The sequence below is a fragment of the Desmodus rotundus genome, chromosome 6, assembly GCF_022682495.2.
Source record: "Desmodus rotundus isolate HL8 chromosome 6, HLdesRot8A.1, whole genome shotgun sequence".
Taxonomy (NCBI): Eukaryota; Metazoa; Chordata; class Mammalia; order Chiroptera; family Phyllostomidae; genus Desmodus; species Desmodus rotundus.
The window spans coordinates 97988072-98015135 of record NC_071392.1 but is presented as its reverse complement, the minus strand read 5'-3'; the positions used below and the strand labels follow the sequence as shown (position 1 = coordinate 98015135).

Genomic DNA, 27064 nt, shown 5'->3' with positions numbered 1-27064 from the left:
CCATGGACACCACCATACACAGGCCTCACTTTGAGCTACAGGCTTTGAGAAACTGATGGAAGGTCTCACTCTTCCTTGTGTGGTACCCAGGCCAGCACCCTCGGCATCACCAGGGAGCTCATTAGAAATGCAGCATCTCAGGTTCCACCCCAGACCTGCTGTATTACCATCTGCATCTCATCAAACTTCCAGACAATTCTACATACACTGGTTTGAGAAGATGACACAGGAGAATTTTAGGATCAAATTCATAAAATTGTTTTCTATAGAATGGTCAGAGATGGGGGGAAAGCATCCTTTTGATTCTAAGAGATTTGAAACCCAAATTAAAGGCAGGCCTATATCAGAGGGAACAGAGGTAACTATTTAGAAATGAATCTCTTGCCCTGGCTGGTGTAGCTCAGTGGATTGAGCGTGGGCTGTGAATCAACGGGTCTCTAGTTCGATTCCCACTCAGGGCACATGCCTGGGTTGTGGGCCAGGTCTCCAGTGGGGGCCACATGAGAGGCAACCATACATTGATGTTTCTATCCCTCTCTTTCTCCCTCCCTTCCCCTCTCTCTAAAAAATAAATAAATAAAACCTTTTTAAAAAGATGAATATTGTAAAAAAAAATGAAAAGAAAAGAAAAGAAATGAACCTCTTGAATCCCAGCTCCCTCCCTGCCAAAGAAGACCACACAGGACTGGAATCCAACTTCAGTGCCACAGCCCTAAATGTGAACCCCTATCACATGTCACATGCTGCCACCCTTTTTGGGCTTTCATTACTTCATTGTGGTCATTAGATCATCCAATGTGGGGACTTTGATGTAACCAATAGACTACCACCATTGTGGGGACAGGTGGTTTAAACAGATAAAGCCCGGTACCCTCGGTCAGAAGGAGAGATGTCACCACCTTCTAGGCCTCTGTTGCTCCTTGAGGAGAGACGAGCTGTGTGACATTTAGGGAGATCTGAAAAGGGCAGATGTCACCACTTCTGTTAACTCAGTAGGAGCAAAGTGTGTAACACGCTCAAGGAATAATTTAATCAATATTGGTCAAAGACGTTTGTTTCGAGATTTAAAGCAGTAACTCGCTAAAACTAGAGGCTGAAAGAAGGCCAAAAACCAAAAAGAAAGGGCAACAAAACCTAAATCAAAAAAGAAAGAATGAATTAAAACTAAATTTTAATGAGATAACCAGGCTCTAGCAGAATCGGGGATCACGAGGGACCCTGAAAAACAGCTGCGCTCAGTGAGACCCTGCGTGGGCTCTGAATTTCCTTCAGGCTCATTTTCTTAGGAATCTATCGGGGAGAGCGCTTGCTGCAGGCAACGGCCCACATTTGGTGATCGATAGGTCAAGGGAACGTCAAAGGAGACAGGAGCACAGGAAGGGATGGCGCTGGCATTGATGAATGCAGGCAGGGCTGATGCAAATACCACAGTCCATTAGCATTTCTGTGGACCCAGCAACTTCTGAAAACTATTTTTCAAGTCATGGAATGCGCGCGGGAGGGTCTGGCCCCATTTCTGGAAACACTGACACCACTGACTCCAGCCTACGACCCGTCCCACCCAAACTCAGTCTCTGTCCCTTCCTCATGCCAGTCCTGGGGCCTCCTGCTGCCCGACTTGCCTGCGTTACGGCTCTAAATTTTAGTGATAATGGGAGGCCCTTCCATGAGTTCCTACTGTGTGCCAGGCACTACGCCTGTCTTATTTCCTCCTCAACACCATTTCTTGTATATGAATGAAACAACCTACGGATGTTCCGAGAGGTGAAGAAACCCACCCAAGGTCACAGAGCTCGTAAATGAAGGTCATAGAATTCCACCCTCCATCTTCCAGAATCCATGCTCCTCTGGCTAGGTCATTCCGTCCCCTGCAGCTTTTGTTCCCTGTCTTCGATCTCGTCTTTCCAGCCACTATGTTCTGAGTAGCTCTCACCCCCTAGAACCACTTTGGAACAAGTACTTACGGCTTTCGTTCTGACTTCATTAATCAGCCGTCTCATCCTTCCACTGGGGTTCCCCCCTGTTGCAGGCACCCCCCACATTTGATAGCCACAGCTTCTGTGCCTTTTTCATAGAGATTTTGTCTCGAAGGTTTTAAGCGGATTTTGCATCCAAATATATATATACTTGGGCTTAGGAGTTAAAGTCAAGCCCTCTGCCAATGTTCTTTCATGTTCAGAAAAATCAACAAAATTAAGGGCGAGCCCCAAAGAATGGCTACAAGCATGGTTATAAAGGACGTTTCTACATTGGTCCGTTATGTTCAGCCCCACACTTGCCCTGTCCCATCACAAGCATCTATTGGTAATTCCAACACTCCTGAGCCATTTTGCCAAAACAATGACTAAGGACACACTTTTCAAGTGTGAGTCGCTCTGTGGCAGCATATAAACACAAACTCTGAGCCCAGAGAACTCCAGGACAGCCGTGGTGTGGTACATCAGGTACCTTTCCAGAGGCGCCACTCATACTCCAATGAAAGCCCCCTGTACAGTATTGGTTCTGCACCCTACACAGCCACAAGGGAGGAAAGAGTTTTAATTGAGAGCCAGCCGGGAGATAACTTGCCAAGCAAAACATTGAGGATCCATTGCCAACATCACCAGATAATTTGTCCTGGGGAAGGAGGAGTCTCCCTGTGACGAATGTGTCTTTTGACTTGGTGATTAGTCACAATTGTACTGGGAGACCTGCTTGCACGTTTTTTTCCCACAAGACCCTGCAACACCTTCCTTGCTGCCACTGGCTACGAAGAGGCCTTCCAAAGTTGTGTTAATGGACAAAGGACAAGGAAATTGAGCCAAATCTCCAGATGGGATATCTCTAACAACAGTTCCCCCTAAAAAGAAGTTTGCAATCTCCCGTTTTCCTTTTAGTGTTAAGAAGAGGGGAGAACATTTTCCTCAGGTCTTCCATTTGAGAGTATGGGTCCTTAGACTCATCACCACTCGCTCATTTACTGGGCATCCTCATGATACTTTAGGGTACCTTCTTTTAACTTAACCTCCTAACAATCAGTCCTTCTGGAAGAAGGGCTTACTATGTTCATTGACTGTCTTCTGGCAAGCTCACAGTTCCTGGACTCGGACAGGTTAAGCCCCGTAAAGATTTCACACGCCAGTTCAGAGGACAATCCCTAAACATTCAGAAAGCTTTTCTTAAATCCCAGAAAGAAGAAATGAGAGGAAGGATGAAAGAAAGAACAAAAGGAAGGGGAAAGGACTGGTGAGAGAGAGGAAATAAATTCGGTAGAATACACATTTCCCAAACCGAAAGGACAAAACAATTCAACTAACATATATTAACCTTTATTCTATAACAGAGACATAAATAATTTTATGAATTCATATGGTCTGTACAAAAGACAAAATAAGATATTGCACTAAGTTTAGATATGGGACATTTGGATTTCATATCAGCTAAACGGATAAATATATACAATTCAAGGAGTTAAGGCAAAACCAGATGATAACTTCGAACACAACAGAAGGTTGGAAACACAGGTACAATTAAAGAGGGGCATCCCATCTCCAGTTGACAAAGTGGTCATGCCTAAGGGAAAAATATCCCTCAGGTTTTTAATAAAGTATAATACCAATCACGGTAATTAAAATTTAGCAACAGACTTTCGGATTTCCCGGGGGAGGAGAGCAGTTTGGTGGATGTTAGGGGATTGAGCAGGTAGAACTCGGACAAGCAACTTTTTCCTTGTCAGATTTATGATCTATTCTTCCTCTTAGAAAATATAATTTGGAAAATATGACTCTTTCACATATATAATTAAAATAAAACTATGAAGCATTCGCTTTTGTCCAGGGAAGTCATGTGGGTGGTCTCAGACGAGGGTAAATTTGCGGAGGAGCCATTCATTACCCTATGGGTAGAGCACACGAAGCCAGTCACTAGAAACAAGTCCCAGGTACCTAAAGAGAACAAAACGAACTAATTCCGAAGGAACAAAAGCATGTGTGATCGATGTACCAACACAGGATACAGTTCTTTGGCACTACCACACTAACCGTTGATTGAAGTCGGAACTCCCGAGTTCTCGCGTTCTTAGACCCGGTTGCCAGTCTTTTAAAGATAAATAAGTAAAACCCCACATCTGCAACAAATTCAGTCATTCCAGGAAATTAAATTCAAGATAAGCCTGCAGACAGCGTTTAACGGTTACAGGGACGCAGAGCTAGGCGTTGTCTGCCGTGAGTCCTGGTCCGATACACAGAACGCACACACACACACAAATAATCCGTGAAGCCGGATTGGTTCGGACAGGCCTAGAATCCTGAAGGAGAATCCATCCTGACCCATGAGAAACCAACGAAAGACATCAATCCGAGGATGAGAAGGTGGTCTTCCAATAACTCGGGGGTGGGCAGCCCCGCCCCTGGGTAAACACCACGGAGAAATCAAATTCTATAGGGGGAACACCAGAAAGCCAGAGAACGTGGAATACTGCCAGCCTCCGACCAAGTTACCTTTCTCCAGCTTCAGGTAAACCTTATCCTCTTTATCTAGGTAGAGTAAGACTCCGTTAGTGGCAGCTTCACGGGTAACGTCTTTGTCCCCAGCGAAGGCAGATATTACTGGCTTTCCATTCAACATCAGGTTAACCTACAAAACAAAACAAAAATCACTGAGCTCTCTTCAAAGTCAAAAAAGCGACTAGGGATAATAAAGGATGTCTAAGATGACAGACCTGGTAAAATAGCCGATGTTTAGTAAATATACCCCCTTCCTTTCACATCAGCCAACAGCAGTGGTTACACTTAGTGTGTCTACTAAGCTGGGGAGGGGAGGGTGTTAAAAATAAAATTTAGTGTCTTCCATAGAAATGTCCTTATATGCCTACAAAAAAATTACTACCCGTGGAGAGCAAACTTGCCATGTGAAAACTGGCTACCCATCCGCGCATAAATTCAGCTTACCACTTTAGTTACCTCTCATGTTCAATAGCAACCTGTTGGTAATGAAGCAAGCCTGTGGTTTCCCAGTACGTCAGTAAAGAGAGACCCAGTGCCCTTTGTCCTGGTAAACCAGATACAGCAGACTTCCACCCACTTCCTGCAGGTCACTATGCGGCTGGGACATACATAGTGCTGAAAATCATTTGAAATTATGGACTGTATGTGTTGTGGTTTCTTTTCCTGTTTTTCCCAACAAGAAATGGTGTGTAAAAATGATAATCACCACTGCCACTGAAGATTTTAATGATGGATAATTAGCAAAGAATAATTAATAAACTCAAAATTATTACCAAATAATAAATTTGAAATTTATCCACAATTTTGATTACACTGTGTTAAACAGTACCCAAGCTTCTAAACAGTGGGGCTTGGGGAAAGCTTTTCCATGGTTGTAAATTTGCTTACTAGATATTTATTCCTTTTATGGTAAATAATAATAATAATAATAAATGAAATCTGAGGCCGACCAATTTGTCCACTTACTATAATATATAAAAGTGGTAGATGAGTGAATCTGTCATTCATGTGGATATAGTATTCAATACAAATATTGAGCATAAGATAGAAAGTTGCCCTAGAATTCCACAGACATGTGTGGGTGTCACTGGGTGCTCACCTATTCAGACATTATAGGAACTAGCCCCACGGTCGCCTTTGAGTGTGAGGTCAAGCCCATTGCCTCAGAAAGTACAAAACAAAATGTGTTGTTAACTGTCAAATCACAGCTGGTAAGAATTCACTAGCATCAGAGTAACAGGACTTAAACTAAAGCATAGCACACACTTGTTTAAAAAGTATATTGAATAACTGTTCCTTTAGAAATGTATTCTTACTGGTTAACCGTTGCTTCTCATTTATAACAATGATAGCAAATTTGTTTCTATCTAGTAAGCACTTGTAAAAATCTGCTAGTCTTGCAAGTTTTCTCCTCACAAGTTGAAATAATTTTGCACATGCGCTAAGTGAGATCAAGATCTTATAAAGAGATTTGTGACTAAGCTGTGTTTTCATAAATGGTTGCTTATTATTAAGGTGATGAGTTCAATTGTTTTATTTTTTCTATATGCTTCTTGTCCCATGCCTTAATGGAGGTTATAAAGAAGAAAACTGTAAGTTAAGTGTTTTAAAAATAAACCGCCATGGCTGGGTGTTTATTTTCACAGTGGCAGCACATCGTTGGATAAATACACGAATACATAACCCGCAACCAACAGGCACAGTTGTCTGGGGGCAGAGGGGGGACAGGGCAAGGCACATACCTGGATTGTTTGGCTCTGGTAGACTTTAATTACGTGAAAACTGAAACTGTAAATTCCTTTTCTTGGTGCTACAAAGACAGACTCCAGTGTGAAAAAATTACCCACGTTTACTAGGATCTACAAATAAAAATAATAAATAACAGTAAATTATTATAATACTATCTTCTGTATCAGTTTCTTTTTTTATTTTTTTGTCCTGGTCAACAGCTAGCTTAAGAAATCATGGAGAATAAAACATTGAGTTCGAGCTTTTTCCTCTTCCGCAACTTGGAAAACACAATTGTCTGTTGGAAGGTTCTTCTGCCTTTTAAATGGTGGAGGAAAATGAAGTGACTTCTTTGTATTCAAGCCTCACTTTCCAGCAAGGCCCGATGGCACCGGAAGCATCTAGGCAACATGGGAGGGCTTATACAAGTCTCAGCTTTATCAGATAAAAAGGTACCTGCCTTGCATTCATGTCCTCACCCTCTACAAGCCCTCCCGGTGTCCAGAGGTGGCGTTTCCCAGACAGCCAATCGGCACCCGTGGGCTCCTACAGCCATTCCTGGACACATCACACGGAGGCCTGGGCGCTGCCTCTGCCGTGTGATATAATCCATGACACTGAACAGCTGGTGCACGGAGCCATCTGGAGGCCCGGCCCTCCTCCCAGCCTCCACCAAGCCTCTCCTAGGAGCCCTGGCCGTTTGTTTTCATCCCTGAGCCACCCCGGCCTTCCTTCCACTCCTTCCGCTTTTGGCAATGACTCAGCCTTTGCAGGCTGCCACAGGGTAGAGCATGAAGAAGCGCAGGCTGTGACACAGGTAGCCCTCTCCTGTCCCTCCCGGTGCTATCCATCACCCTCTCACCAACCACCTGCTCTTTATGTAAAATTTAAGGGTCACAAATGAAAAGTGAAATCAGCTACTGTTTCCAGAGAAAGCAACAATGCATTTTGTTTTCCAAGATGTTCGGTCTGGGACCTACTGGTTATGAAGTTAACTTTGAATTTCAGCAAGTGTCCTCTTACACCAAGTTTGCAAACATCACATAGGTAAGTCCCTTCCTATGGAGAGAGAGAGAGAGGGGCTGTGTGTGTATTGGGGAGGGGGAGTTGTAAAATAACTAGGATTTCTTCCATTTCTCTTCAAGAAAGAAATCTATAAGTGGAATTCAAAAAAAAATCCGATGTTCCTTTAAAGATACATTTCCCCTCTATCAGTGGCAATCTGCTACTATCTCTCCGAAGCACTACATTCATACCAATAGTAACCCTTCAGCGTGATTCCCTAAGGACATGCTATTACCGCTGAGCAATGCACTAGAATATAGTCAGGTAGGTATAGCAGGCTCCAGCCCTGACTTAAAATACCTGCATGTGTCTAACTTGGCTCTGAGATGTCCCCTTCTTCCAAGGAAGCATCTGATCTGAGGACCCATGACCTCCCAACGACAGGTCACCAGGCATGCCGTAATCCCCCCGGCAGAAGCTTTCCCAAGGTTTTCCCCAAGCACATTTACGATAACTTGAAGTACTTAGGGGGGACTTCCTGAATCAGACACAAGTAGCATAATTCCTCAGTCGTAACAGAAATGGCTGATCAGCCTTGACCTCACATAAGGCTGGATGTCGACTAGACATTGTAATGAGAGCATCCAGGCACATCGAGATTTATAACTAAGCGTGTCTTGTTGTCTCCAAGATGCGTGGCTCCCGAGCAGAAGAATGAGCCCTTCTCCTCTTCTCACTGACAGAAAGGTCATTGAAAATACACTGTGCAGAGGACAGTGGGATGTCCACGCTAGTCCAACGTTTAATCATCACACGGAAATACAAGCCAAGGGGTGGTGCTAGACTTCCCCAGATTTCCGTCAACAGAGAAAATACTGCACTCCCCAAGGGGCTGCTTAATGCCTCAAAAATTGTGGCCAACCGACAGCAAGCCCCAGAGAGGCGTTCTCCGCCTCTGGCCAGCTGGAGAGTGCCTTGCTTAGGAAACATGAGTAAGGAATACGAACGTCACCTCATCCCTTCCCTGGCACACCCTGCGGTAGTACCTCTTCACCTGAGCTCTTACACACGGGGCTTTGCGTACAACTGTGGACTGCGCAGGGGGCTTCGGAATTAAAATGACTCTAGGTGGTCTTAACAGTGAAAACTCAAACCCCAGCATTGGTTTTCAGTGATGACTCCTTGCTGAAGCTAAGCTGATAGCCCCAACCTCTGAGCTCACGGTCTCTAAAAAGAAGGCACGGATTTCATCCCTTTCTCTGCCATCCCCTACCCTCAACCCTAAAAAATAAAGTCTGTCCTTCCCAGGAATGTGCCGTGCTCCGAAAGGACGGGAGCAGGGGAACGGGGAGCTGGCTGGCTCCCCTGCGCTTCCCTACTCGAGCTCAGCGCAGTTGCCCGGGTCCTTCTGCCTCTTCCTCCGGAACTTTTCCGCAAGCACCGGAGAAGGGCTTCCCCTACAATGTGCATGGGGATCCCAGCAGGGGAAGGTGAGCCGGATCCAACCCTGCCCACCTCTCTGGCCACCTGCAAGATCTCTGCAGAGAGCGTCGACCCCGGGAGCTCTCTTTGGGGAGAAGCTTCTCCAATTGGGAGAAATAAATCATTTATTCTGCATTCTGAGGGTAACACGGGAACGGCCTCCTCCGCACCTGCAGAAAGAGGTCTTAGCCAGGGGACCAAGCTCTGGCCAAGAGGTTGCAAAGTCCAGGCACCAGATTCCAGCCAGCTCCTACAGACCTGTTGCTGTGAAACTTGTCCTGAGCTCTCGCTGCCCGGCTCTGCGTTCCCAGGCGTTTCCCCGCCGCCCCAGCAGCCTTTTCCGGAGGCCAGAAGGGAATAGGGGCGGAGGTAGCAGTGGGAAAGACATTGGAAGTTTCAGCCCCAGACATATTTGGGGAGGCGAGTGCCTAAATGATCTCCTACACTCCAATCAGCCGAGCTCAGCCTGAGCAGGCAGCCCTGGTCTGAACTGCCCAGCAATCGCCCCTTCCGCCCCCGCCCCCGTGCCCCGCATCCCTTGGAGTCTGACCTGATCGAAGTAAATGATGCGCGTCTTGTTGCTCATCTCGGAAGGCTCGTGGTTGGTGCTCCGCACCGCCGAAAAGGCCACCTTGGAGTTGGCCGCCCGGACCGAGATCCCCAGAGGGGAGGAAGAGGAGCCCTTGGAGTCCGTGGCTGGGTTCGAGTCGCACACCACCAGACATTTGCCCTCCAGCACGATGGGCTCGGTGTCGTTCTGCGCCCAGATGGGCAGCGCGGGCAGGGTGAGGGCCAGCAGCATCGCTGGCACCATGGACAGCGCCCGGCGCCCGGAGCCCATGGTGAGCCGCGAGGGCAGCCGCAACTGGCTGGAGCTTCTGCTCGCCTGCGTCGCTGCCTACCCCGGGACCGAGCTCGCGAAGGTGCCAGCGGCTAGACCCTAGACCGACAGCGCTGCAGGAACCGTGGCAGTGGCGGCGCTCACACTCCCACCAATTCAGTGGTTTGAAGTCAAAGTCTCCCCTCGCGCTCTTTCGCTGGCTGGGCTACCTCTGTCCTTCGCAGAGCTCATGCAGAACCCCCCACTCCGCCCTCCTCCACGCAAAAATCAGCCCTGCCTCGGGCTCCTTCACCCGCCCCCTCGTTCCCAGACATCTAAAAAGTCTCCAAACCTTCACATTCACACCTCGAAGGAGAGAATGACGGTAAACGCTCACCCCAAACCCAAGCACCCCCAGGCGAACCTCGGATCGGGAAAAATGAAGGGAGCTCAGAGAAGCCACGGAGGCGGTGGGTGCCGAGCGGTGCTGACTCTGGTCCTGTTCCCGTCGGGCTTGCGGCAGGAACGGGTTACACAGGCAGAAGGTGTTTCCCGAACTGAGAAGAACGCGAGGCTGTGTTCATGGCCAGGACTCTGGCGACTACCACTTTCGCTTAGTCAAAAATTCCCCAGAGCTTGGCGTCGCTCGATGTTGGCAAGTAGGCAGCAGCTAGCTGGGCGCCCAGCACGCAAAGCACAAATTTGCCGGATCAGTTCCACGGCGCAGGGCCGCTCGCCGGCGGACTGCCCTCCTGCCGGTGCCGCACGCCCGGAGTCCCTGCGCACAACTTTGCCAGTCCGCGCGCGGGCAGGAGAGCGCGAGGCGGGCACACGCGCGCTATTTATAGGAGCGCAGCGTCCGGGGCTTTGGCTTCCAGCTCAACCCTCCAGCTCCCGGGAAAGGGGGACAAGGAGTCCGATCACCCAAGCTAAGCAGCTCCCACCTGGCGTTTAACGCACCTGTAAGCCAGCGGGTGCGCACAGCTTCTGGCTGCCGAGGTCCAGGTCCGAGGCCACTCAGCCACGGGGAGCGCGCGCAGCACGGAGAGCGAATGCGCAGGGAGAAGCTCCCACAGCCCTGCGCTCTGCCCCAGCTCCGCGCCTGCTCACCCCTCCCCTCCTTGGTCTGGGCGGGCGGAGGGGGCTGCAGCTCTCCTCGCCCCTCCCCGGCACAGGGCTCCCGCACCAAGCACCCTCCAAGCAGAGCGCGGCGCTGCCAGCCACAGCGGCAGAGCTGGATGCGAGGCGAGGCGGCGGCCCCTGCCGGGCACTCTGCCCCGGACCTGGGGCACCGTGAGAGTCCCGACCGCAGCTGGCCTGGCACCTGCCCCACAGAAAACCCTGGAGCCTGGGAAGCTCTGGGAAGCCTGGGCGGACCCGAGCCCTTGAAGGCCGCTAGGAGGAGGTGCTCAATGCCTTCCGCTCCAGGAACTTCAGCCTGGGCAGCCTCTGGAGCGCACCTTCCCACTTACACCGGGAGTCCACCGCAGGCAAGGCCATAAAAAGAGTGAAAGCAGGAATTATCTCAGCAAGAATAAGTCTTCCAAGACCTGTGCTCCTAAAAAAAAAAAGAAAAAGAAAGAAAGAAAAAAGCCAACCCCATTCTTGAGAACACAGCACTTTCCTCCTCTCTCGATGTGCCTACCTCACCACCCCGCCCTTTCCCCCCACACCCCCACCCCACCCCCGCCCGTGCCACCCCACTGCCATCTTGGACTCTGACTGGCAAGACTTAATTTCCTCGTGTGCAGCCACCGCTGGGAAAGAAGGGCTTTTCTGGGTCTGTGACCAGCTGTGTGAACTTGGCCAAGTCACTTACCCTTGCCAAGGACGAGAACCCTCCCGGGTCCCATAGCCCTCCAGTTCTGTGATGCTCTGGGGTCCTGTCACTCTTCCCAAATTCCTTCTAGACTTCCAGCTGCCAGAGGGCAGGCCTGCAGCGTGTCTTTAATCAAAACAACGTCCCCATCAGCCATTCAGAGCTCCTAGAAATGCACTAATTATTAATTAAACGGATGTTTGTTGAACAATGCCAGCCATGGATGGCTCCCAATTCCTTCCTAAAAGGAGGACAGCTCATTAGGATGAATGGAGAGCCCTACTCCCATGAGAAGCCACTCCTGCATCCCCTGCACCTCCAGTCTTGTCCCTCATAACAAGGTCCTGCAGGAGGGCGAGGTATTGAGCCATAGGCACCACACTGCAGTTCCAACTGCTAACATCGGAATACTCCTACTGGGTGGCATTTCCCCCGGGGCCCTGCTGCTCTATGGTCCTGCAACTGAAGAGTTGGTGCCTGGAGCCACAGAAGCCTCCAGACTCTGCTCCCCTGGGGCCAGGACCAGTTCTAATCGGCAGGTGTTCCGGCCATGCTCTTTGTGTCCATGTTGAGCTTCACTAATCTAAGCTGCAACCACAGAGGGGTGACCTGGGGCCTTCTGAAGATAGCCACCCCACCCCCCAGTGCTGATGCCTCACTACGCGGCTGGCGCAGCCTTTCACCAGGCCCCTCACCCCGCTTTGTAACTCTCTTCAAGCTTTTTCATGGCCCGCCCAGATCACGGTGACCATTTCCTCACATTTGATGTCTTTCTGAGGCCAGGGGCTGAATGTCATTCGGTTCCTCTCTTTCTCCTATTGGAATAAGCTCTCCTTTTCCAGGACAGCTCTTTAGTCACCAAGACCTGGGCTGCTCCATTGCAGGCTGGAAGGAGTCTGGGGGGAATAGGCCCTGTTGACTATAGAACAGCGAAATCCTGAATAACCCACCCTCCCACCCACCCCCATACTCCCTCTCTACACCCTTTTCTCCTCCGGGCAGCTTCTTTCCTGCAAGAACTGGCCTTGCATGGGAAAGCAATGCTCCTGTGCTCGGTAAACTCCACGGCTGCTTGTCTGAGTACCCCTCAGAGAAACCATGCTTCAAGCAAGCCTGAGACAGTAGAGATCTGTGAGTGATTTTCTGCTTGTAAAGAAAATGTCTCTAAGAAGGCAAAGGCAGGCATACCAGGTATTCAGCTCAGGGACCTTGCCTGGAAAATAACCCTGTGGTTGAAGGAAAGAAGGTTCCACACGTCACGTGGCAGCAAAAGCCCCGGTCAGCAGTGTGCAAGCTGGAAAATGGAGACAGGGTGGTGAGACTCCCATTGTAGCCACACTGAGGCCCACTGGGTCACTTAATCCCTCCTGCTGTCTAGACCCATAGCCATCAACCTTGGCGAATGCTGTTCTTTGAGGGAGGCTCAGGAGCTCGAGGAGGAAAAAGGTTCCGTGCACAGCCAACGTGTGTGAGTCTGGAAGTGTCCACACAGGGCTGAGTAACCGCCCCCCCCGATGCCCTCTGGAGAGGGTGAGTGGCCCACTCGTGTTGCAGGAATATGTATTTATGGGAAAAAGTACACGGGTGATTGGAAAATCACTTTTAATTGATTTTATAACTCAGAAATTGTGTGAGACAGTTCGCGTAGGTGCAGTCTCCTGCATGCACAATGAGGGACATGTCTAAGGTGACGCAGGGGCGGGGGGAGCAGCTGAACTTAGGGGTTAGGGTTGCAGACATGTTTTAATGCCTCTTTTTGGCCTTCCCAGAACCCCTGCGCTTGTCCCGGTCAGTACACATCCCACAGTTTTCCGAAATTGTTGATTTAGTTGTGTTCTCTGTGGGTCATCAGCTTTTAGGGAGGACAGAATTTAGCAGAGAATAGGTACACACACACAAAAAAAAGTAACACCTTTGTCCTTATTCCTCCTATGGGAAATAATATACCGATGACTCACTGTGGCTATGATAGGAAAAGTACAATTTTGTCCCAAAAAATCATGGGACAATTTTGTCCCAAAAACTTTGCATCCACCCTTAGTCACTAAGAACGGAAGACCAACGAGTCACAGAGGGATTCATTGGCATCCCAAGAGCAGAACTGCACCCTGGGAATGGAATGAAGTCTTGCGGAGACCCGAAAATATTGCCTCTCATCTGCCTATCTTCCTGTCTCCAGCTCCGTCTCCACCGCTCATCTCCGTCTTTCTCTCTCTCCGTGGGACATCTGCACTGTTGCTTTTGTTACTGCAATCTTTCTCTGATGTCCATGAGATAGACAACTCGCGCTCCTGAATTTTACATACGACAGATCCACCTACCCAATGGACACCCCAAGACCCCAGGGAGGAGACTCATTGCCCCATCTGGGTTCGGGCACCCACCCATCGGCCAGAGAAGCAAAATTACAGTAAACACACAACCGATTCCCAGCAGCTGGGTAGGGTGCAGGAGCAGGTCACGGGAAGAGGGCTATTGCTGGAAAAGTGGTACCAGCAATATGAACTGAAGTGAAAGAGGGGATGAGGCAGATTAATTTGTAGCGTGCACTTCCACGGTAACAGTCTGTAAGTCTGAACAGAGATGGGTACGTTCGAGTACGCAGAGGAAAAATATGAAAAGCTAGACGCAAAGTGTCCATGTTAGAAGAATGGAAGAGAAGGAAAGGAAATCCTGTCGATTTGACTTCAGATGTTTACTATTTGAATGGTCACAGCAGTTACATTGTGATTCACAGTTAAACATTTTTCAAGGAAAGAGGTGCTGGGTAAACCATTCAGTAGGAATCTACTGCATTGAACTTTTTTTTTCATAATTTGAGCTTAATTAAAGTTTGGAGAAGAAAGGAACTAACATTCTTTCTCATAAGTGGCACTGGCTGAACTGCAATTTTCTTTCTTTTGTTATATTGATCCAACTCTAAAAACTCATTCAGTCCAAGTCTAGGAAGATGCCCGGGCGTATAAAGTCTCACAGTACATTTGAGGGGAAAAAATTACATTGCAAAGCTGGTAAAGCTCATGAGTAATATCAAAATTTCTGATTACGTTCTAGATTCCACTTGTCTCTTTATGACCCCATCAGTACCCAGGGGGCCTGAGCTCAGTGCCAGGGGGCAGGTGAGTGCCGGCCACTGTTCGCTTCTGTTGCACACACAGGGAGGGTGCACGCAGCGTCCCAACCAGCGGCTCCTACTTGTAAGAATCTGCTGGGAAGATTACTATCAGTGCAGACTCTGAGATGACGGTTCTGCCCATGAACTTGGAATCTGATTACTAACTGATACCTGGGTGAATCTGAAGCAGTTCTTTGGAGATGCTACTGGCCAGGTGTGCCCACCAAGGGTCCATCTGCAGTCAAACCGACTGGCCCTGTGGTTAAAAACAGGATATTCAGAGTGAGCTTCATCTCCCACTTTATGACCACAGGGAAAGTTACAAACCTTCCTTCAGCCAGGGAAACTGAAACCCTAAAATAACACCCAGTCCATAGCTTGTGGGGTTTGATTGGGAAACATTAGCAGGGCACTTAGCACAGGATCGGGCTCACGGGAGGGGCTTGATTGAGGGTGGCGATTATTCTCATTGACTTATGGAATCTTGAATGGCTAAAAGGCCCTCAGGACCATGAACTCTTGGCGAACACTGGCCATCACTATGACATCACAGGCAGTATAATGGGGGAGGGGGGACATAGCGTGCTCAAGGGTGAGAAAGAACCGAGGTTCAGACGCCCGGTGCAGTGACCACCATCAGAGCTGAGTTTGCAGGATGAAGCCATGGCCGCTGAGGAGTCCTACAGTGATGAGGCTGGAGAGAGTGAATCTGCAGGAATTCCACAAGGCAAAAGCTCTTCAGTGACACTACGGCACCAGACAGGCTGGTGAGCTCCCTGCAAGGAATAGACCAAGGGTTTAATTTTCTTTTTTCTTTCTTTCTTCCCCACTGTTCTTAATCATTGGGTCTCATCACTCAGAGTATCTGAAAGCAGCATCTAGCAGAAATAGATGGATCCTCCAAGATGAAAATTAGACACAAAGTCAAGAACAGTTGGTCAGAAAAAACAACAAAGGAATCAGAAAGCTGCAGAGGGATGGGAGGAAATTGTTGCAGGTGTTAAATACTGCTTGGAGCAGACAGACGTACTGTAAGGAGCTGGTAACCATCCAACAATTTATTTGGCAGCTGAAGGGTCTAGAGATGTTTAACTTTTCCTGAGTTTAACTGTGTGCATTTGGGGAGGAAGAGAGAGAAACGGCTTCAATGCAAAAGGTATGTCTACTGACTTGGGCACACCACGGGCTCGCCCAGGGTGTGGGGGAGACCCAAGCCAGCAAGCATGGACATGCGGCCACCAACTCTCCGATGGGCATGTGGCATCGGTGAGTGGGACTGCAGTGTTTAAAGAGAAGTGTTTTCTTATAGCATGGCCACTAAATGCAAGCCAACCACTTGATCTGGTGCTCAGCTGAAGAAAGAGCAGTGTGTTCCCACTCGGAAGGAAACCCTGGCCGTGGTGGGCTCCCTGAGAGCAGGCGTGTTGGATGCCACAGTGAGAATTCGAGAGGACTGTCCAGGGTGAGCCTGACTCTGAGCAATCTTCCCTTGTGCACCAACATTAGACCCTTACCCTCGGTATGGTCCAGTTCCACTAGGGTTTTCCCTTGTGTCTGGGAACCTCGATGGCTAATAACGTCTCCCATTTCACTGCCGCCCCTCCTCCGGGAGGTGAAGCCTACCACTCCCATTGCACAGGTGGGAGGTAGAGGGTCGGAGAGGCTGCTGCCAAAGGGCACCTCTACCAGTGACGCGACTGGATTTGCTGTGGGGTGCATCTTCATGTCCGCAGGCCTCTCCCCAAGACCAAGGAGAGAGCCCAAAACACAGGGCACGGCGCCCCTGGCGTGCTCAGAACCGCTTTTTGTGCCGCGGAGACCCTGAGTCCCAAGGAGAAGCGAACCCTTGTGCTGGAGCTGCTGGTGTCAGCGATGGTGAGCGGGAGCGGAACTTCTAGCAGAGGAAAGAGACAAGCTTCAAATCACAGGATTTTCAATACAAGCCAAGGTTTATGGATGTGTACACACACACACACATATACACACGTATACATATTAAAATGTGTGTACATTTGCACATATTGAAGTGTATTTTAATATGCATGTAAAACGTGTGTATGTGTATATGCACATATGTACAGGGGTGGGCAAAAGTAGTGTTTAGAGCTGCGAGTATGGGAAACAGTTTATTCTTGTATCATTATTTATTAATTATATTACTTGCACGTGAACTGTAAACCTACTTTTGCCCACCCCTGCATATACATGTGTGTATATATATATAAATACATATTAAGTGTATTACACATATAATTAAGTAAGTGGTTGGGTCATCTCATGATGGCCTCATAACTTCGAGGGCTTCTCATTAGCTGCCCACGAGCACTGAAGGCTGACATTCGTTGGCCTTGTTATTTGGCAAAGAGTGTCGCCCGTGCTACGCTGTGAGTTCCGTGAGGCAGGGTGGGCTGGTGTGTGCTCCACATAATCGACTCCCCGGAACAGCTCCTGGCACACGGAACAGGCCTGTTAGATGTCTGCCGAAGTCACGAGTAAAGCGTGGCATAGATTCTAACCTTGGCTGCCCTCTGAGTGTATTTCCAAGTATAACACTAGATAGATTCAAAAATTAACTTCCGTGTTCTCTAATTCCCACTAATTATGTATGATGTGTAATAAGCCAGACTTCTGTACTTGGAATTTAATACATTTCTGGAAAAAGCGCTGTATGTGGCCCCTCCTTTCCCTAGATACCCATTTCACAGCTGTTTCTTGTTTTCACATTCTTCACGCTGGGCTCCAAGTGTCTCGCTTTTGGCCACGCCACGAAAGCTCAGCCACTTTCTTACCTACCACTGGGGTCGGGAGAATGCCTCTCCCTCCCTAGATTGTAAGCTCATGAAGCAAACTCTGCCCTTTATGTACCAACTGGGTACCTGTAGGATTCTAGGAACAAATCCAAAGTGATGGACTATGGTTTCTGAATCCATTGGCTTCTGGCTATTGCAGCTGGCTGTGAGCCTCCTGCATGATAATACACCAACTAACTGGACTTTCTTGGCCATCTGTCTGTTGGCTAAATAACTACCTCTTGGATAGACCAACTCATCACTTAGGCAGCTGGTGTTTGGTGATTGAGTGAGCTGAACAACTTCTGGGCTGGGTCCAGTATTTCCTGACCACAAAAAAAAAAAAAAATTCACAGGGCTTATGTAGCACCTTTATAAAGCAAAGTAGATAAGAAAAGCAAAATGAATGGGGAAATACATGGGCTGTGCTTTAGAGCAAAGGTTTTTAAGGCACGAGAGACTTTGAAGTTTTTCCCTCAGTGGCTGTGTCGCACTCTCTGACACTTCTGCCACCCGTGCTTCCTCTGCTTTCCTTCCTTTCTAACCCTCTCCATATAGTTTCTTCCAAAATTTCCTAGTCTTATACCCCATTCAACCAATATTTAATTAGGCCTTAGTGTGTCCTAGGCAAGGGTAGCAGACTCAAGTGCTTTGGGGGCTATGGCGGACACCTGCTGTTCTTTCTGGTTGCTAAATATCAGAAACCCATTCCTTGGTCTGGGGACTCTCCTTCATTATGACGCAGAGCCTGCCTCCCACCATGACAGGTGAAAATACCAGACACTCAATTTCCAGCTTCCCTTGCAGCTAGGGTGCAGGCATGCAAACCAAACTCTGCAAACAGACTTGCCCACTGCAGATGCTGTTGAATTAGATGTTGTCCATGAGAGGGAGCAGTGACCTTGCAGAACCATCTTTGAAAAGGTAGTAACAGGTGCAGCAGTTCTGGGGCAGTAACCAGCACCCCCCCACCAGAGAGGCGTGGGGCGTGTGCACAGGAGCCGGAGCCATCTTGGTTGTCCCACTCCCACAGCACCAGCGGAGCCAGGCTGCGTCACTTCTAACCCAGTTCTCCAGTCCTCTAAGATGTTCTGTGAACTACTGAATATTCTTTAATAAATTCCTTTTCTACTGAAATTAGTCAGTCAGCATTGGCTGCTTGTAGGTAAGAGTCCACATGGAAACTGAAGCCAATCAGGGACCATGAATGGGTGCCATGATAGGACAAGATTGTGGAACAGTGGAGCCCCCGTGCCTCCCCTCCAGCAGGCAGCTGTTAGTAAGCCCTGTACAAGGTGAACCTAGTAATGCCAGGCTCTTGATTTTTCAATAGAAAGATCAATTCAGACTTTTTTAGGTGAAACCACCACTTTTAGACATCAGCAACTAGTTCAAAAATGTTTGTGGGCTAGCCAAAACATGGCCATGGGTTACATATAGCTCCAGAACCACCAGCTCTTTACTTCTTCTTTTTTTTTTTTTTTTTTGCTTTTTACTTTAAAGAAGCATATCAGGATACCTGTCACAGAAAGGTTTCTTTGTAGTAACTCCCCTACATCCAATTGAGCTCTACATTTTACAGGAACTCAAGCTCACTCAGATTTAAATAGAAAATTGTTGGGGACTAGGATGGTCTGACTGGGAAATAACACACACTAATTCCAAACCACCACAAGCGCCCATGCGGTCCTGATCAAACCCACCCAGCCAATCCAAAAATCTGCAGCCTCGGGTATTGCCCTTTGTCTCAAAGAAGCATCCAAACTATCTCCTGATGTTCCCACTGCAATCAGGGTGTCTTGCTCTCATCTTAGCCGTACACCATGCTATTTGGTATCACAACCTCACAAGCCGAAGTCTTAGGGTGGCGCATCCCATTAGTGGGACCTACATGTAAGCCACAGCTGCAAGGGAGGCTGGACAGGTATGTTCCTGGTGTTTTCAGCCTCTGAAGTAAGAGGTAATTATTCTGCTCACCAAGACTCTCAAGCTGTGTGAGTTGCCCCAAGTGAAAAGGGGTTCAGATGCTGGTGGCCAAAAGTAAGGTGTACCTTCACTACTTCCCTTTGCCTTACATGTCCATGGCCCTTCTTCGCAGTTTTCATCCTCAAGCCTGATGCCCCTCCTGCCTCTCCATCAGCATAGGAAGAACCAGGCAATATCTACCAAAAATAGGCTATGATTTCTGAAGAATTTAAGTACAACTAAATATCGCATCCTAAAAGTACACTAGCTCAATTTAATATTTCTTTAAAGATTCCACATCCCGTCATACTACTGCAATTGTACTCACCTATGTTTCCCTGGATAACTTTATCAGGATAACTGAAAGCATTAAAAATGTTACAGACTTTAAGTGGGCAAGCCCAGACCCACTGAATCAAAAATTTAGGGATCAGGTCCTAGAGATCTGTACGGTAAAGCTACCTTAGTGATTTTAACATTCAACCTGGTGTGGCTATCTTTTGATTTCGAAGAGAAAAGAGGTGCCCTTGGGTTGAACTGAGGTTGCCTGGTGTGGTGGGCGTAGTGTGGTGGGCCACGCACAAGCACCTGAGGACCTGTTGGAAAGCTGCTCTTACCTCCCATGCCATGATTGACAGGGGCGATACGGGTCAGAGTACATTCCTCCTGTTCCCAGGAAGGGGCCTGCTCCCTTGGCCTCGCCAATCACAGTGTTTGGGTGTTTTTAATCCAAAACATTTTTGGACATGTTTAATTGATTTTACAGAGTGGGGAAAGAAGGGAGAGAGAGAGGGAGAGAAACATCAATCGGTTGCCTCTCGTGTGCCCCCTGACTGGGGGACTGAACCCACAGCCTAGGCATGTGCCCTGATTGGGAATCAAACCCATGACCTTTTGGTTCACAGGACAACACTCCAACCAACTCAGCCACACTGGTCAGGGCTCACCAATGGTAATGTTTCATGCTCTTGGCCACAATGACTGATCCAAGCAAAAGCAATCAGAGTTGGCCCATGAGGTTATGATATCTGGAAGCAGAAGAAAATGGGCCCTGCCTTCCCCTTCAGGGCACCTGGGTGGGTAGGCATCGAGGCCTGCTGATGAAAGTTTTCTTGGGAAGCAGTGTTAGAGAATGATGCCAAGATAAGGAAACATGGACAAGAAACAGAGAGATGGAGAATAAAATTTTCTTCCTACATCTACTTACTCATACATGAAGTCCCCTCCATATCAGGCCTTGGCCAGAATGGAGCCCATCAGGAAATGCAATCTTTCGACCCGCCCCCAAAGGCCACTTAAGGATGGGCCTGGGGCTGGAGCACTTCCTTTCCAAATAAAGTCTCCATGGCCTGTGGTAGGCTTTTCACCTTGCGGGCGACAATCTTCCCACTACAACCTCAACATCTGCGCTTTTGTTCTGTTTCAGCATGTGTCATACGGCAGCGGCCAACCCCACTGCCAACGCTGTCCCCTGTGGGGAGAGGACAGGGTCCTCCTGCAGCACAGGATGGGTGCATGCAAGCCAATGGCCCTGATTGGCTGTTGGGAGGACCCGATAGCCATGGGGACCAGCACCCAGACTGCAGCTGACGTGTCTTCATCTCTTCTCTCTGCAAGGAAAGCTTATTCCATTCAGCGCCTGACTGCAGAGTGTTTTCCTTGTTAACTCAAATACCTGGACACCGTGGACAGAAGTGCTGGGCCTTGGGCTGCTGGTGACAGGCCACAGATGATGCCACTTGCTCCAAAGAGCCTGTACATCTTTTTTACATGCAAAGTGAATTGAGTTGGATATCTGCCCCTGGCAACCCAAGTCTCGGGAGTAACATGGTTGTGCTTTGCTTTCAGTAGAAAACAGTAAAAGGACACAGAGGCAAATGAATTTTCTGCATTTTGGCAATCAACATGAAGTGAACATTTGCCTGCTGATTTTTCAGTATTTTCAGCTCTCACCGAGAAGATGCCTTAATTAAGTTTACAAGGAAGTATTAACAAAGAAGCCAATCTGACTCGATGCTGCAACAAGAAAGGGCTGTGTGGGTGCCAAGTGACCTTTTGGGGGCAACTCAGTGAGGACTTCAGCCCAGGTGAGCTGGAGAAAAAGAATGCCCTTAACAAAGGCAATTAAAATGATGGAATGCAGTCAATAACAGACCCAGCAAGAACCTTTTGCCCCCAAATCTTTGACCAAAGAAGCAAATCCTTGCTGCCTGCACATCCCGTTGCTCTGTGGCTGGCACGGGCAGCACAGAGAGGAAGCCAAGTCACAGCCCTGCAGGGCAGGGAAGATGTGGTTTCCATCACAGATGTCCGTGTAGCCCAACGGTGTCATCCCAATGCCCCCCAATGCAGTCTCCCCACCCCCACCTCCTTTATAAGAAGCCGGTGCCAAAGGAGCCACACTCAGGCACAATTAGTGATTTCACATGGTTTGCCAAAGCCCCATCAAAATAGCCTCTTGAAAACTCAAGTTCACATTGCTATGGAAACACTGTCATGTCAAACAGAGAAAAATAAACATGCAGGAGTTATTCTCAAGTTCCATACAAACTGTTGAATCTGTATGTGGGAGCTAGCACACACACACCCCGCCCCCCAACTTCAGACTGACAGGAGGTAGGCTATTCCAAAGGGAAATGGTTGAAAACGCCTTCATAACAAGGATCTACAGAAGTCATTTTGCATTGGTCTCAGGGTAAGGAGTCCTGTATGAGAGATGAAGCACAGAAGGGAACAGGGGCAGCCTCCCTTCCCTGGGTTTTCCGCGCTGGCTCCGCCACCTTGAACTCCCCCATCCTCCCCAGCACCTGCAGTCCCCTTTGTTTCCCCTTCAGTCCAAAAGCTCTGACAGCGGAGCTTTCTTGGGGACAAATGAGGCCTCGTTACCGTAGCTCCACAACACATAATCTAACTCCATGACGGTAAGTTGGCAGAAACAGGGGCCGTTCGCCCTGTCTAGCAGTGTGGGGTGGGACATCTCTAACAGTCCCCTAGACCTTCTTCTAGCAGGCGGCCCTCCACCTCTCCATGCCCACCACCATGTTCATCGCTCAGGTTAAGCGACCACCAGCACCCACCTGGGTGCTCATGGGCTTTCACCAGGTCACCCTGAATCCACGGGAGCCCATTTCATTCTCCCCACTGACGCCAGAGGCTTTTAAAAATTCACGTTTGACCACATCGTTCCTCTGAGGAGAGTGTTTCCTCCGTTTCCCGTTGCCAGTAGATAAACCCAAAAACTATTAGGTCCCAACCTGAAGACTATCCAGATCTCCACCCTGAGGATGAAGGCGGGGAAGGTGGGCACAGGGCCTAAGTGAGGAGGAAAGGTCATCTCTGGAGAGGGGCTCCAGAGCTGAGAGAGAAGACTCCAGGAACCACATCGGGGCAGATGTTATCCAAGACTGCCTGAAGAATCCTGCCAGGGTTAGAAAGTAGACTTGACCTTGGCAAAGGCAGTCAAGGTCACAGCAGAAGGCTCACAGGGCACAACTTCAGCGCAAGGTCAGGGACGATTCAGGAGAATGGGCAGCACACTTTGTCCCTTAGCAGGTGAAGAGCTTTGTCACAGGCGATTCAGAACTGAACCCGGGAATGGAGAGTATTCAGAGTCGCCGTGGTGTTCCCGCAGTTCCCCAAACACGCTTCGGGGATGTAAGTGCTGGCTCCGAGGAGCCATGTTGGCCTGGCCTTCGTTCCCTGGTTTCCCTGATTCCTTCCCCTCTCCTCCTCCAAGGGTGGGAAGCAGCCTGCAGGCAGCTCTGGGCACAGCACAGCACTGCAGCTCCTACTGCCGGAGAAGAAGTGCCAGGGCTCCACCCGGCCCCGCAGGCTCTGCAGGTTTCTTACCCACCTCTCCATCCTCGTGCTGAGGAACCACAGCTCTCCTGCGGGGCCCCAAGTGGACCACACCCCTTTTCTCACCAAAGGAACTGCCCACGAAATCACCTCTAACCCTAGAACGACCACCTCCCTCATCACTCGGTGAAAGCGCAATCATTCTTCCAAGCACCACCGCCCAACAGAACTCTCCGTGGGAATAGGAAGGTTCTAGATCTGTGCTGTCCAATATGGCAGCCGGTGCCCACAGGCAGCCGTTGACTTTTGAAATGTGGCTAAGGCAACAGAGGAGCTGAATTTGAAACTTTAACTCCCTTGAATTAGTTGAAATTTAAATAGCCACCTTTAGCTAGGGGCTACCATAGTGGATGATGCAGCTGGAGAATTCGGTTCAGATGCCTTTCCTCACCCTCCACTCCAGGAAGATCCATGTTAACTCTGTACTGTTTAATCGCAGGATTCATCACAGAAATCTCTCATGTGATTAGCATGATTATTTGTTTATTTTCAATTTTCCCCGCTAGTCGGCAATTTCCAGGAAGACCAGGGCCAGGTCCGTTTTGTTCCACATTGATCGATCGCTAAGGTCCAGGACAAGTTCTGGATATGCAGTGGACAGTGATAGAGTGAACGAATCGATGAATCCAAGAGATTCAGTGACTGTATGACTTCAGAAAATCACTGCACACTTCTCAGCCTTAGTTTATTCATCTCTAACGTCTGTGGGTCCCTTCAAGCCTAAGAACTCTGTAGATTTCACCTCTAAATAGGAAAGTACAGAAGTGTGGTTGTAGAAAGTTCTAGATGTTACTTGAGATCATCTTGTCCGCACACTGACTTCCCCTAAATCATCTCGGGAAAGGAGACTGGCTGGTAGTTCAAAGATCAAATACGCTACGAGGCTGTAACAGAGGACACCTGAGCCCCTTCACTGAGACACACAGCACCCCTACAAGCTGCACGCGGCCACCGAAACGATCCGTCGGGCTGGCCGTTTATATTTTGCCAGGATTGGAAAGCTTTTCAGACTGGAAGTTAAATCCGGGCCTGAAAATATGAGCGACGTTGCTGGCATTCACTCCACCTCTGATTTACGCAACCTAGCAACTAATAAAATATGGATCAGAGAGATTTAATATCAATTCATAATTATCTTTTACTTCTTATTACTTTTGGTAATAACTTCCGTGGCTTTCTCAGCACACACTGTTCTTTCAGAACAAAGTAAACCACAGCGAAGGAGCACAAAGGTTCCCTCGGCCGTGTTGCCGATTACACTGTATAAAAAGTAGATTGATGGAGGGTTTGCCCTGAGATTGAAATGTTTGTGGTGAATTTAAACTTGGAAAGGGTCTTGCGTACAATACTCGCTTACCTGCCCACCTGCCTGCTGTTAAGAGGCAGAATTTGGATACATCCTAAGCCACCCTCCGGACCAACCTCTCCCCACGCTGCCCACACCATGCTAAGGTCCGCGCCCTGCCTTTTTGTCTCGGGCCAGCTCTTAGTGAGCTGTCCATGGTGATACGCTGCTGACAGTGACAGAAAAGGCAGCAGAGGGTAGAGGTTAAATGCACAGACACTGCAGGAAGAGCATTTATGTGTTAAACTGGACCTTAGCTTCCTCGTCTGTAAAATGGGGGTAATCACAGCACTTACCTCCAGAATCGCATGAGGATTAAATGAAGTTATAGGTGTGAAGGGCTTAACACATTGTAAAGGTGTCAAAGAACAGCAACTATTGTGACAGCGATGAAGACGGGAACAGAAGCCAAAATACCACCGATCTCTGTTGACAACAACTCTGTAAGGTGGATAACGCTGACAGTAAGCTCAATGTGCCACCCTTTCTACTGGCATTTACGTTTAGTTTAATAACAACCACTTATCAAGCACCCAGAGTCCCAGGCTAACAGAATCTCATTAAATCCCCCCTGGGACCCTGAGAAGTAACAGTAGTTCACCAGTGATGGTGATTGTTGTAGTAACCATAGAAAAGACACCTAACAGTGTCTGAAAACTTACCATGCCTGGCACTGATACACCTGTTGCATGTATGACCTCACTTAACCCTCCTTAGCAAACCCATGAGATTCGGATGATAATTACTGTCATTTTACAGAAAATTAACTAGGGTCCAGAGGGCTAAGTGACATGTCCGAGATCAGAGACTCTTGGAAAGCGGAGACTGGACCCCAGGGGTCTAACCCCTGCTAGCTGCTGCACCCTACTCCCTCACTGCTACGGTTTTGGAAGTTTAGAATTGGAAAACAGACTGTGAATCAGTTAACAGTAAAAATATGAACTGAGTAACAATGTGGACGTGGGCTGAGGCTAAAAGGAGGCAAATGCAGTGCCAGATGCAAACTTCAAGGAGGTACTCACACTCCTAAGAACCCAAAGCAGCTGGGATGGGACCAGAAGTTTCTGGGGTGGGTCACGAAGAAAGGGTGCCACCGTCCTTCCACCCATAGTCACATCATCCCATTCTATCAGACAAAACAGGTCACACAGCAAGCCCTGATTCAGAATGAAAACAGACTCTCCTCCACAACAAGAGGTGCTTCGAAGTCACAAACCAAGAAGTGTGGCTACAGAGAGGAGGCTGTTTGGAATCAGTTTTGTAAGCAATGGCAACTGTGGAGACTAATATGCATTCTCTTCACCCATTCGCTACCTGTGTGGCCATGAATTATTCAATTACCCTGTCTGGGCCTCATTTTCTCAATTTGTAAAATAGATAATAATACAAAACCGATCTCAGCATTGCTCTAAGTATTGAATGAGGCATTACATAAAGTGCACATCACAATGCCTGGTACACACTCAACAAATACAAGCTATTACTTCTAATTGGTATTATTTATAAACGTCCTTATGAGTATGTTAAAACCTGATAGCCCCGTGGGGGGGGGGGCAGGGCACAGATGAGGGGGAGATGACAGTGAGCAATAAACACCTCTACGTTACACGCCACAATGCCAAATTCTCTCTGGCCAAGCTATTTCTTGATGAGTAGATAATGTCATAAGTTATTTTACAACAAAATGAAAACTTCAGGATTGGTTGCCCAAGATGGAAAACACTGAGTTCAAAGTACAGCCACAAAGATGTCAAAAACAAAAGCTGGATGGATTGGGAAATAAATGTGCTGCTTTTGCATCTGGCTCTTTTTGCATTTTTCATTGGTATTCTGTGGTAGCACAGACCAGTAGCTTATCTAAATTTACAGCTTGTATAACAACAAGGCTATTAACTGGGCACTTTTCCTATGGCCTTTCCTTTCAAAAATATTCTAAATGAAGGGAAATTCCTCTTTCTTAATTGATAACCACAGAGTCAGAGATTATGGGCAAAAACTGACTAATTTCCCAATATAGAATTTTATCCCAATAGAGATTTTTCTTTATCAAACTCACACCGTTTTAGACTTTGAATATCTTTGCTAAATAGTTTCTTTGTTCACCAACATTGTATCAGTGTTTGTTCAAGTCCTATTCTTTTTCATCATGACTAGTTGAAATACAGTAAAAATTTAAAAACAAAAGGTATGGGTGTAGACTACAAAACACATTTGAACATCAATCTAAAATTAAATGTCCTAAGAACCTGATTTCCTATTACGAACAACTAGCTCCCCACAAATTTGATAACTTAGATAAAGCAGACCAAACTGTTGAAAGGTACAAACTACCAAAATTCACACAAGGAGAAGTTGATAAACTAAATAAGCCTTTATCTATTAACTGAATCAAAAACTAATAACCTTCTAAGAAAGAAAGCACCAGGCACAGATGGTTTCCCTGGTGAATTCTACCGAACATTAAAGGAAGAAATTACATCCAGTTTCTACAATCTACTCAAAAAGAGAAGCAGAGGAAACATTTCTTACCTGATTTAATAAGAACAGAATTACCCTAATACAAAAATTAGATGAAGAAGTTATAAGAAAAAAGAACTATGGACCAATATCTCTCATGAACATAGACACAAAAATCTTCAACAAATTTCAGCAAA

General features: G+C 47.9%; 1 protein-coding gene across 1 annotated transcript; it reads right to left on the bottom strand.

Annotated features, from left to right (window-relative positions):
- Positions 1–4368: 4368 nt before the first annotated feature.
- Positions 4369–9540, bottom strand: CBLN4 (cerebellin 4 precursor). Its single transcript, XM_024559829.2, has 3 exons — positions 9250–9540; positions 6227–6343; positions 4369–4614 (listed from the first exon to the last, which is right to left on the bottom strand). The coding sequence occupies exons 1-3, from the start codon at positions 9538–9540 to the stop codon at positions 4417–4419; spliced, it is 606 nt and encodes a 201-aa protein (XP_024415597.1). The 3' UTR covers positions 4369–4416.
- Positions 9541–27064: the final 17524 nt, after the last annotated feature.